The sequence below is a fragment of the Conger conger genome, chromosome 18 (assembly GCF_963514075.1).
Source record: "Conger conger chromosome 18, fConCon1.1, whole genome shotgun sequence".
NCBI classification, from domain to species: domain Eukaryota; kingdom Metazoa; phylum Chordata; class Actinopteri; order Anguilliformes; family Congridae; genus Conger; species Conger conger.
The window spans coordinates 24,106,554-24,119,662 of NC_083777.1; the positions used below are offsets into that span (position 1 = coordinate 24,106,554).

The following is a 13,109-nucleotide window of genomic DNA, read 5'->3' on the forward strand; positions in this document are numbered from 1 at the left end:
AAAATAGGCATGTACGGTAAGTTGAACTCTTCGCGTTTCGTCAGTCCCGCCCTGTTCCAGGTGAGAGAGGGAGAGCGAGGCGACACGCAGCGTGGGCCGACGTTGACCCTCACTTTCCCGTATCGCTCCCCCGCCTCGCACTTCACCACGATCAGCACTTACAAGGACGGCGGAGGTCCCCGCAGGGCTGTCACATGAGACTAATTGAATTTCAGGGGGAGGGGGGGGGCGGGGGGTGGTTCAGGCGGCGGTGGAGGGAGAAGCTTGAGTGCTCGCCTGTTTCCGGCTCAGACCTAATGACCCAATTCAGAAGGAGCTCTGACGTCAAAAACTTCACCGCTCCCCTGCCACGGGCTGCGCACGCAAGCTTCATATTCAAAAGTGAAAGTTGATGGGCTTCTGTCGAGCCCTGCTCCGCATTTTAACTGACACTCCAGGGACTGTTCTCGGCTCCGTCAAGTCTTTCATACTTTCATTCACCAAGTCCACAGATGGGGTCAAACTTTCAGTCACCAACTCCAAAGATGGGCTCAAACTTTCAGTCACCACCCCAAACATGGGGTCAAACTTTCAGTTACTAACCCCAAAGACGGGAGTCATAGTTTCATTCACCAACTCCAAAGATGGGGTAATACTTTGTTACTAACCCAAAAGATGGTGTCATAGTTTCAGTCACCAACCCCAAAGGTGGGGACAAACTTTCAGATACTAACCTCAAAGATGGGGTCATACTTTCATTCACCAACCCCAAAAATGAGTTCATACTTTCAGTTACAAAGTCTAAAGACGGGGTCATACTTTCAGTTACTAACCCCAAAGATGGGGTCATACTTTCATTCACCAACCCGAAAAATGAGTTCATACTTTCAGTTACTAACCCAAAAGATGGGATCACTTTAATTCAACAACTGCAATGATGGGGTTATACTTTCAGTCACCAATACGAACAGGGTGTTGCACCGTACAACGCAGACTAATAAGCCCTTTCAAAAGATCTATTGAGAGGGTTAACTTTTGCATTCACCACCACGGAACTGTTCACGCACAGAAGCATTTTTCCAAAACTAGGGGCCAGGGGTTGGGCTGGAGAGAGGAAAGCACATTTACGCTGCACTCCTATTTTAAAAGGCCCGTTTCCCCCGAGGCCTGGAGACGGGACAGCGAGGCGCGATAAAACCCAAACTCGCAGTATTTCAGTCTCGCCTCGATCCGGGAGGGACCGGTGGGATCGGCACTGAGCCGTGGCAGGTCCTGGAACCCGCGGCAGAACCCCAGGAAACCCTCGGGACAGCGCGGGCGGGACAGAGGTCTCCAAATCTCCGCTGTGTCTCAGCCCCTTCCATTTGGGTTTCCGCCAGAGTATCGCTCAGATCACGGAGCTCAACGTGCCCCAGCAAAGTGGAAAAGTACACATGTTCCTGAAATGGAGTTACGTCTGGGGGGGGGGGTGGGTGGGAGTGTACACCGACTCTAAAACTGACATTAAGTGATGTTCTTTTCTTTTTTTGGATTACAGGTGGGGCTGGAGAATGCATTATTATTTGGCAGAGGCAGGGGACTTGGCAGAAGACAAGTATCTGGGATCTTAATTGAATTCAGTGCTTTCATCCAGGACTTTGGTCTCAGACCAAATATTTCCATCAATGCCATCTTTCAGCTTGAGCTGATTTATTAAACAAAGATCTGCAATTAGTATCAGCATTCATAAACATCACCCTACCCAAACGTGAGGAAATATGAGCAGCTTTTACGAGTTTAACTTTGGTGCCCAAATTCACAGGTGAGTTGATTTGATTACCCACAAGGCTTTTTGAAATCGTTTACGTTATGTTTGGTTTGGTTTAGAGCCAGGGACTGATTCGCTGTTTCAAGCGCATGATCATTGTTCCATGGAGTCCTCCAAACAGAATGGGTTATATTTTTAGGGTTAGTAAAAAAAAAAGAAAAAAGAAAAAAGACTTTTAATCTGACACGCCATTAGTTGGAGAGACGGATAGAAAGAGTGAAGGGAGAGACAGAAAAATGATCAGAGAAAGACAAAAGTATGAGACAGGAAGAAAGAGCAGAGGAGAGAAAGAGGGAGGGGAGGAGAGGAGAGGCAGAGAGACGAGACAGAAAGGGGAGATGGAGAGAGAGGAAGAGGCAGATAATGAAGAGTGTGAAAGAGAGTGGGATCGAAGGAGAGGGAAAGGGAAAGAAAGGGAGAGGATCAGAGAGAGGCAGATAGTGAAGTGTGAAAAAGAGAGAGCAAGAAGGAGAGGGAAAGGGGGAGGGAGAGGGAGAGGGAGAGAGAGAGAGAGAGGGATAGTGGGACAGAGCAAGGGGATAAAATGAGGCTGTGAGTGAGGGCTCTCCGCTCCCGGGTGAGTGATGGAGGTCCAGCTCTCAGTCTAACCGTGGAGGGATTTATCAGGCTGGCCCGTCTTCCTCCGTCAGGCTGAGGCCGAGCGAGGCGTACGTGCCGCCCGCCCGGCGACCATCAGCTCAGACCATCGGCTCCACCCCGCCGGCCCACACCCCTCTGGGCTCCACACCCCGCCGGGCTCCACCTGTGACTGATCGCTATCCGCGCCGGCCGCAACCCCACGGGCGCTCCACCCGTGAGCGATCGCTATCCGCGCCGGCCAGAGAGTCAAGGGCGGCCGAGGGAGCCGCCAACCGCGGGCGGAAAAACAAAGAGTCCGACGGGATCTTATCGGCCTGGATATTAATGTGCGGGTACGGGTGTCAACATGTCTACAGGCGTCGAATATCCTCCCGAAGGGGAGCTTTTTCATTCACTTTCCAGCACGGTGTGGACGGCATTATAATGCCGAGGCAGGTCAGGAGACTAGGCCTTTTTCTGTAAAGCTTATGCGACCGTTTCAACACACAACTGGCGGCGGTAAAATGTGGAAAAATATACAGAGTTCCGTTTGCCAGAACACCACAGAGAGGTCCAATCGATGAAGGGCAGCCAGGATCTATAAACGTTGGACGGCAGCAAGTCTTCCAGTCATCTCTCACAAGACCTCAATCAGCCCAATTATCGTGCTATAACTGAACATTTAGTTTAGCAGTTTATATATTCATTTATTTTATACATATACATTCTTTCAGATATTACATTTTTTTAAAGAACCGTTAAAAAAGTTAACAATTAATAACTCTTGGTAATAACTCAGCAGCTAATATGGTTTCAGGATGTATTGCATTAATACATCATAACCGTGATAAAGAGCTGGCACTGAGGCCCTCCAGGAACACCGGTAATAGAGCTTAATATAAAGTCATGACTAAGACCTCCTCAAGTGAGCCAAGTTTTCCATAGCCACGTCCCAAAATGGCCGCCCAGCCCCTGCGGACCCCACGCACAGGCAGCCTACCTCTTTGAAGCAGGGGGACGGGTTGCGGATCTGCTCCAGCATGGCCCACTTGACGGTGGCTTGCCGGATGTTTCCGTCGTACTCGCGGGAGCTCTGCGTGCCGCTGGGCGTTCCCCGGGAGCGCTCGTACCCGGGCTCGTTAAAGTAGGGCTCTGCCACCAGGATGAGAGACTGCACCGACACCAGCACCTGGGGACGCACACGCACACGCACGCACGCACGCACACACGCACGCACGCACACACGCACGCACACACACACGCACACATATATATATATGCATATACATACATCCACCCACACACACGTATATATACACACACACATCCACCCATACACACACAGATATGCATATACATACACACATCCAACCACACACACACACACACACACACACACACGCACACGCACACACACATATATATATATATGCATATACATACATCCACCCACACACACGTATATATACACACACACACACATCCACCCATACACACACAGATATGCATATACATACACACATTCAACCACACACACACACACACACACACACACACACAGGTATACACACACACATATACAGACATGCACACAAAGAAAATGCGCACACACACACACAAACAAACAAACAACACAAAAACACATCAGTCAGAATACACCATCGGGTTGACTGACCTGCTAATGCTTACTCTACAATATAACATCACTGAGATACTACAAAATTCAAGTTAAAAAAGGTTAACAAGAGAAGCTACAATAGGCCCCTTGGGCTGTATTCCTCAAGCATTTTTCAAAAGGGGCTGTGCTTTTACAGATAAAGCCTACTTGTGGGATCAGTGGGAACAGGGATCAGGCCACTTCACAATAAAACATGCATATTACAGTGGCTTATAAAGCTTATTATCCAGAACTCATCGGAGAAACAAACACGGCGACACATTTTTGCGGAAAAATACGGCACGTGTTCCTTTCCGCCTCCACGAAAATCCTTCAATATATCTTTATTAATGATCCAATTAACAGCGCTCTCAAGGAGACCGGGAACGCGGCAGGCATTGCAAGAACAGATTAAAATGGAGGACGCTCCGCGCACAGCAGACACAGAGCCTGGCTGCGTACCTCACTGTTTCCGACACCTTCCCCTTGAACCCCTGACCGTTCCAGGCAGGCCGGCCGATACCGGTCCGCGCCCGACCCGGAGCACCTAATCTGAAATCTGCCTCTGATTCCCAAATCGATCCCCCCCCTCTCCCCCTCTCCCCTCCCCGGCCCTCCCGTGGCTGATTTCCATTATCGACTCCCCTGCACTAACTAGAATGATAATCAATGCGCGACGTCTCTATGAACTCTCCTCAACCCGACAGACGGAGGAATTAAGAGGGGCCCCGTTTCAAAGGAGTCTGCCGCGCGGGGGGGGGATCGATGGACATGCACAATGCCCGGTTAGGTAATGGATCCCCGATCCGGTGACGGACAGGGAACACGGACGCCGGTGATAGAGACGCTTCCGAGGGGGTTGTGAAGGTCCTCGTTCGCCTTAATTAAAAGATAATGGGGTGCTGCTCGCCGTGTTAATTGGCAAAGCCAGGAGCCGGAATGGCGGTAGAGGGCTGGGAGAGGAGAGAGAGAGAGAGACGGTGGGGGTGGGGGGGTGCAGTAGAAGGGCTCCCAGTGGCCCCCGCCCCCATCGGGGGCCCACGCCCCGGCTCCTCTCTCTGAGAGTTATAGCTTTATTACCCTGATAGATATAAGCGCTGGAGCAGGTCTGGGAGACAGTGGGGCCGGATTGAATCAAACGGCTGCTTCTCCACACCGGAGATGCTGCAGTGAGCCTTGGGAGAGGCGGCAATCACAGATATGAGCCCGGAAGCCCTGCTGCTGTCAGCACATTTATCCTGTAACCACAGCCAGGACGGCGCTGAGCGGACCACGATCTGATCTGATCCGCAGCACGCAACAGCCAGGACACAGCTGAGCTGTCTGTGATGTGATCTGCAGCACACAACACAACGGCCAGGACACAGCTGAGCTGTCTGTGATGTGATCTGCAGCACACAACACAACGGCCAGGACACAGCTGAGCTGTCTGTGATGTGATCTGCAGCACACAACACAACAGCCAGGACACAGCTGAGCTGTCTGTGATGTGATCTGCAGCACACAACACAACAGCCAGGACAGAGCTGAGCTGTCTGTGATGTGATCTGCAGCACACAACACAACGGCCAGGACAGAGCTGAGCCGTCTGTGATGTGATCTGCAGCACACAACACAACAGCCAGGACAGAGCTGAGCTGTCTGTGATGTGATCCGCAGCACACAACACAACAGCCAGGACACAGCTGAGCTGTCTGTGATGTGATCTGCAGCACACAACACAACAGCCAGGACACAGCTGAGCTGTCTGTGATGTGATCTGCAGCACACAACACAACAGCCAGGACACAGCTGAGCGGTCCACCATCTGATCCGATCTGCAACACGCGAGAGCCAGGTTAATCACCATCGGAGGGGTGGGGGTGGGGGGGTTCAATTCTGTTTGAATTTCATTCCACCCTTAATCATCTAATTCCACTACTTAGCAGTATGATTGGACGGGCCTCTCTAGAGAGGGGATAGAGGGCCATTTGTGCTGCTTAACATGCTGCGTATCAGCATTCCAGCGAGGTAGATGTTTCTGAAGGACAAAAGCCTGAGACCGGAGCGCCAGAAAAACGGTGACCAGGAACTAAACGCTGGACCAGATTCTTCATTAAAATGGCCGACCGCGACTCACCTGTAAAAAGCTAGAGGTTTGAGGGTTCCACTTCTCCTCCGGTCTGCCATGCCAGGTGTTGAGTATACTTAAACACACCTGGAAGAGGGGCAGAGAAGCAAGTCAACATCAAAATAACAACCAGACTTTCGCGCGGCGATGAAAAACGAGAGAAACGAACACGAAAACCGAGGCAGAGAGGAGACTTCAAAGCGAGGGCACCCTGACATGGCGACGGCGTCTGATCTATAAAGCGGTAATTCAGGGAGCAGCTGTCTCCTTCCATTATGAAAATAGACGTTCACTGTCAAAGCCTTACTAATGAAGAGAAGCAGATGTGGCAGGCCAAAGCACCTCTACCGCTCTCAAATCTCCTCTTTTCACTCATCTTTATACAAAAATACAACCTTTAAGGCAGACTCTGCCAGTCTAATTTGGCGCTCCATTCAGGATGGTAAGAGTGAAATAGCGAACGTTTTGCCTCCCTCTTCCCTCCAACATTTGGATTTTGAAAGAAAGGCTGCAGAACCCCGCGAATCCTTCACCATTGACTACATTTCCAAATTGTGAGCATAAAAACAGCAGACATGCAGAGGACACTTGAGTGAAGAGCAGCCAGGATTTCTCAGCCAAACGGACCCAAATTAGCAGAGTAATTTCTCTCCTCCTGGCTGACTTACTTTGCCGTCGTTGTAAAGATTTGGGTTAAAGCGCACGCTGTGGCCCCCCGTGGTCTCCAGGTTCACCAGCGGGGGCGAGTTGGGGTAGTCCTGGGGAAAGTACACGTCGAACTCGAAGCAGCCGTTGGCGTATGGCGTGTCGGCAGGACCCGTGATTAGAACCTGGGGGGAGAGACAGGCGTGTGAGTCCCGCTACAGACCGATCTCTCTGCTTATCACTGACGAGCAGGGAAAACACCCGCCATCTGGACCGCAGTGTCTCTGGAGCCAAACCAGAGAGTACCTTCATATCCTGAGGGAGGGCATTTTACACAAACCTGTGTGTGGATAAATCTTTAATTATAATAATATTTGATTTATATGCATTATTAAATATGTATTTAGGGCCCTAGGTTGCTTAAAAAGGTTTTATAACTCACAGGTATTGATGCATTAGTGTTTGGGCCTGACAACTTTGGATAATGTGATCTGAAGCCGGCTGTGACCAGAACTGCTACACTGCATGTGCTGTGCGTAATGACCCAGGGATCAGGTTCTGACTGGCTGGGGCCACTAGGCCCAATGGACCGGGCTTGGCAGAACTGTAGGCAGGGGAGCTGGCTCTACTATCAACAGACTCCCCAAAACAGAGCTCATGGTGGCCCTGCACTCACGGGACAGGGCAGAGATATTTAAGGGCAGGAGCACAGCAGCTGCGGGGATGAAAGCTCAAAGTTTCCACCCATTTTTGGAAACTGGGAACGCGGCGGAATAAAAATCTATTCGAACTTTAAACCTTGAAGGCATTTTTACCTCAAACGCAAGGCAAAGGCGAGTGCACCTGTATATGTGTGGAGCGTAAAAGTTTTTTCTGGGGGGGAAACCAATGACTTTCAAATGTCAAAGGGGGCAGACATATTGAAAGGAGGGGGGCTGGGAGGGGGCTGAAGAGGCCTGACCTAAGCACAGAAACCAGCCTCCTCATTACATTATTACATTATTGGCATTTGGCAGACGCTCTTATCCAGAGCGACGTACAGTTGATTAGACTAAGCAGGAGACAATCCTCCCCTGGAGCAATGCAGGGTTAAGGGCCTTGCTCAAGGGCCCAACGGCTGTGCAGATCTGATTGTGGCCACACCGGGATTAGAACCACCGAGCTTGCGTGTCCCAGTCATTTACCTTAACCACTACGCTACAGGCCGCCCTGCTCCTCCTTGTTCTCGTCCTGCAACAGGGTCAGGCCTGCCCCACGGTCAGGCCTGCCCCACCCTGGCTCTGCTACAAGGCATCATGGCCACTCAGGCAGTAAGTGCACTCTGACATGAGCATCCAGACCCAACACTCTGAACGCATTTCAAACACGGGGGGGGGGGGGGGGGGGGGGGGGTGACTCCAAGCAGCCATTTTTCCACAATGACGGGCCTAAACGTGCAAAATGGCCTTGAACTGAGATTACGTGGAGGAGACTGTTCATACTGGCGAAGGCCTGAACTCTCAGGGGACGGTGGGGACAATATAAAGTGCCCTAACAACCAATTACTAATGGCCTAGTGACCGCCCCCGGTCTGGGCTGAGCTCTGCTCCTCCCGCCCACTTGCGATGGAGTCGATGATATCTTCCTGAAGCCTGGCGGAAAGAGGTCTAAATAGACACAAGGTTCTGACATTTAGCGAAGAACGCTCTGCCATTACTCAGATTTGGGGTCAGAGCCGTTTATAAATGTCAACGAGAATGACTACGACAGCTGAAAACGCCGATTTCAAAAGAAAAAAATTAAAGGCTAAAAAACAAGGCATTTAGAATCAACAGGTTATGGGAATGCAGAATGGAGATTCGCATCTATACGCGCTCATTCACCTGTTATCCGATCAAGTGTCCACGAAAACAGAGTTTTCTTCACAAACAAATGCACACAGTTAAATATAATTACTCAACATCCATCTTGACCCCGGGATGACTTCATACTGAGTGTGTGTGAAAGATCAAAGGAAATATAAATTGCCTATCTGTGCAGACCCCTCATTATGCCCAGTTCACACCCACTCACAACACATCACTCATTGACCTGGGTGAAAGTTAATCGGTTCATCATAGCTGTTCGTCAGAGACGATAAAGACACGGACACACCGTGGGGGGCGAAACGGACGGAATTAGACTGAGACGATTTCCGAGGCGAGGGCAGTACCCTTGAGCGGAAGCTAGGTTAACAGAACCATTACAAGCTACCTTGAGAAAACCCGGCGCCATCAATCTCGCTGATGGTCTCCGGTGACCCGGAGGGGGGGGAGGCTCGAGCTTGGCTCAAAAGTGCGGGAGAGTCGGGGAGAGAGGACCGGCGAAGGTGCCCTACCTTCATGATGTCCAGCCGCTCCTCGTCGCAACGGACGAAGACGCTGGAGGAGGACGAGAGGGGCAGGGAGGTGGAGAGCGTGACCGCTTCCTGGGCCAGGCGGCGGGCGCGGGCGGCGCTGTTGGCGTCGTTGGCGTTCTTCACCTGAGACATGTAGTGGTAGTTGACCTTGAACACCAGCTTGCCGTCCTCGTCCTCCGAGACCATCTCGAAGGTGTCTGCGGAAGAGGGCGTTACGTCGCGTGTTATTCAGCGGACGCTTTTTTCAAAAATACAAAGCGATGTACAAAAACAGCGCATATGAAGATCATAGAACAAACAACCGGACAGGTCAGATAAGGTACAATTCATATACGATTGATTGTAAGGTCATGAACATATGTCCAACACAAAAGGTAGATATGGAAGTTATAGATTTGGCCTATCATAGAATAGGGTGTACGTGTGAGGAAGTTGAGGATTGGGCCTTGGTTCCATGAACATGGCGTACCTCTCCATCTCTGCCCCCCCTCCCCCCCTCTTCAGTAACATCTTAGGGCCTCTTTCCCGCCCCCACCTAGCCTCCCTTCCTTCAGCGTCCAGGCCAGAGCAAACCCATTAGCATTCCACGTCAGGCGCGATTACCCGACGCGTCTCCCCGCTCGCCAAATCAATTGCGGCAGACCAGAGGCCCGCAATCAATCATCCTGTCCAGGGACGGAAAGTGACGGACAGTGAAGGCGTCACCGTTTCCGGGGGCCGGACCGCGCCCCATACGGGGCGGGCGGTGAACGGAGGCGGTGCCGGGGCGGGCCGGGGGGGGGGGGGGGGGGGCGCGGTCGACACTCACCGAACTGCAGCTTCTTCATGGCAGCCACGTACTTCTCCTCCAGGGAGCGCAGGATGGAGAGGGGCTTGGGCCTGGTGGAGGCTTTCTTGGAAGACTCGGCCAGCTTCCTCTCTGCGGGGAAGGGAATGAGAGCGCGGCGGGGCGTGTGAAAACAGAAAAACCCGGGGAAGGCGTCCGCATCGAGACACCAACGAGGCATTAAGGCACTCTAAATATGCCTGGACCCCTCACTGTTCATGTTTTCAGAACCGACGTAGGTGTCCTTTATAAGGGAATGGAAAACAAACGCTGCGCTTTCCAAAGAGCAGGCCACATGCTGAATCGCTCATCTTAATATGGACCACTGCCTGTCTGCCGTCTCTTCATTAATTCCAGCACGCAAGAAAAAAACCCTCCTTTCCACAGAGATATTCAGCTCCACGTTGTGGGATGGGTGGTCATGATCCCTTTTAAATACCTCAAATTGATATCCAAATAACTGCCTGGCAAGATGAATAAATACGCTATCGTGACTTTATCTAGGCAGAGCCAATTCCGCAGAGGACAGGGCGAGTCGCTGCTGATCCAATTAATCATCGTAGCGGCTGCAATCCCCATTCACACCGCTCCGAGCAGCTATTACACCGACGCGGATACCAGAGCACACTTCTACACAAGCGCAACTGTATCCACTTAATTATATCCATTTCAAAAACAAAACAAACAAGAAAGAACAGGAATTGGCACAGTGATGATGCATAGTTAACCTGCTGCTATTTCCCCCACTGATAAAAGTTCCACCAACACCAAAAAAAAAGGAAGAAAATCTCCCAATACAACTGGAGGCCTGTGTCACACTGCGTTCTCATTATAAACAGGCACTACCTGTACTTTTACCTGCACAGATGTGCTTCCCACGAAATAAGGGCTGATTTTGCTGACCCATTACGCGGGCTTGCGAAATGCACACAGCCCTGGGCTTTGATGCGTGCATTAATATTTGTTCCTCGGGGCACATTAGCGCCCGGCTTTGACGGACAGGGACATTTTGTTCAGTCTGACGCGGCGTGCACTGGCGATCCGCCGCCCGTTAGCCTGTCTTTGCACTTGTAAGACGGAGTGCTAATTAAACGGTTAAACGCGCCCCCCTCCACTTTGGTCAGACGGGCGGGCGGGGGTGCTCGTCCATGAATACAGGGGCCATTATGGCATCGATATCCTTATGTAAAGTGACAGCGTATTGATCCACCCCTCTAAATCTGGTCGTCCCGCCGAACATTGAGTTACTCGACCATTGATTGGCTGAGAGCGGTGAACGACCGCTGAGCTGGGGGACCTAATTAATGATTAGTGGCGGGGGTGGGTTCGGGCGGTCAATCATACATCGCTGACATATCAAAGAGCTGAGTAACAGCCAGGCCAAGATCGCCAAGATGTCAGATTTTACGGCCTCCGCTTCCCTGCACCCTTCTGCTGGTCCTCTTTTGCATGTTCACACAGCAGAAACTGTGTGCTGTTTATTTGATTACTGGCTGTTAATGTAAATGAAAGATTATACCCACACGACACAATGACATTAGCCTTTTACATAATTTAGTAAGAATGCCGTAGTACAAGTGTACTATTCCAATCAGGAAAGGTTGAAATGTCCGTGGCTTTGGCTCTGCAAAGGCCCGCAGGCTGAGACTGGTGAGAGGAGGGGAGGGGGGGAGGGGGGGCATGGTCAGCCCCGGGGGAAGGGTCCCTAAGATGGATGATCGAGTCAGTCGGAAAGGGCTGACCGACTCAAACCTGCCTCTCAACCTGAGCTGACCGACTCAAACCTGCCTCTCAACCTGAGCTGACCGACTCAAACCTGCCTCTCAACCTGACCCTCAACCTGACCCTCAACCTGACCTGACCGACTCAAACCTGCCTCTCAACCTGAGCTGACCGACTCAAACCAGGCACTCAGCCTGAGCTGACCGACTCAAACTTGCCTCTCAACCTGGCCGACTCAAACCAGGCACTCAGCCTGAGCTGACCGACTCAAACCTGCCGCTCAAACTGACCTGACTGACTCAGACCCGGCTGTCAGTCTGACCTCCTGCGGTTTTTCACGCTTATATTCCTGTCAGCCGAACTTCACATGCCAGATCGTTCAAAGATCTTTTGAGGAGACGCAAAGATACTTGGTATTTTTCAAATAATTTGAAGGAAGGTGGGAAAGGGCAAAGGAAGAGCACAGAACCTTTAGTGAGGGGCTGGGGGGGGAGACGACGCCTCACCTTGGTTGGCCTGCCTCAGGCTGGTGGTGGCGGCGTAGACGATCTCCGCGGTCCTCTGGATGTCCGGCACCAGCAGGGTCAGGCCTTCGGGCTCCGGGTCCGAGGAGTCCGCCTTCACCACCCCTTTGCTCTTGTCCTTCTTTGACCTGGGAGAGACCGGAAGACGACGGGCGAAACGTGTCAAACCGGGGTGGACACAGGTTCCCGTTTCCACCAATCATCAAATGGTGAATGGTAAATGGTTGGCATTTATATAGCGCCTTTATCCAAAGCGCTGTACAATTGATGCTTCTCATTCACCCATTCATACACACACTCACACACCGACGGCGATTGGCTGCCATGCAAGGCACCGACCAGCTCGTCAGGAGCATTTGGGGGTTAAGTGTCTTGCTCAGGGACACTTCGACACAGCCCGGGCGGGGGATCGAACCTGCAACCCTCCGACTGCCAGACGACTGCTCTTACGGCCTGAGCCATGTCGCCCCGCCCCATGTCAACACTTTTCATAAACAGGCTGGATAAACCCATATTTGGTGAAATTGAATAGTTATTTAGCTGATGCTTTTATACAGAGCAGCTTACAGTTGATTGACTAAGCAGGAGACAACTCCCTGTTGAGCAATGCAATGTTAAGGCCTTGCTCAAAGGCCAAACAGCTGTGGCTACAACGGGACTTGAACCACCAACCTCCTGGGTCCCAGTCATGTACCTTAGCCGCTAGGCCCCCATATATCGGCTGACTTTCAGATTAGAGCAGAGTAAAACATTTCAGACGGGCGGAAAGAATCCATCACATGTTGCCAAAGATTGCCAAGAAATCTGGCGTGAATATCAGGTCGTACATATGGTAGGGCTTATTATATAATTGAGAGCAGAAGGTTGCACGAAATCCAAAAAC

At 51.4% G+C, this 13,109-nt stretch overlaps 1 protein-coding gene across 11 annotated transcripts in view; it reads right to left on the reverse strand.

Annotated features, from left to right (window-relative positions):
- The window catches only part of birc6 (baculoviral IAP repeat containing 6), a 134,669-nt gene that overhangs the window by 6,990 nt on the left and 114,570 nt on the right, over window positions 1–13,109 (reverse strand). For all 11 annotated transcript variants that reach the window (XM_061227497.1, XM_061227491.1, XM_061227500.1 and 8 more), the window contains exons 66-71: window positions 12,209–12,354; window positions 9,963–10,073; window positions 9,134–9,351; window positions 6,801–6,962; window positions 6,142–6,219; window positions 3,366–3,554 (exon numbers count right to left, since the gene is read on the reverse strand). In XM_061227497.1, coding sequence (XP_061083481.1) covers window positions 3,366–3,554; window positions 6,142–6,219; window positions 6,801–6,962; window positions 9,134–9,351; window positions 9,963–10,073; window positions 12,209–12,354 — 904 coding nt within the window. The remainder of the gene's footprint in view (window positions 1–3,365; window positions 3,555–6,141; window positions 6,220–6,800; window positions 6,963–9,133; window positions 9,352–9,962; window positions 10,074–12,208; window positions 12,355–13,109) is intronic.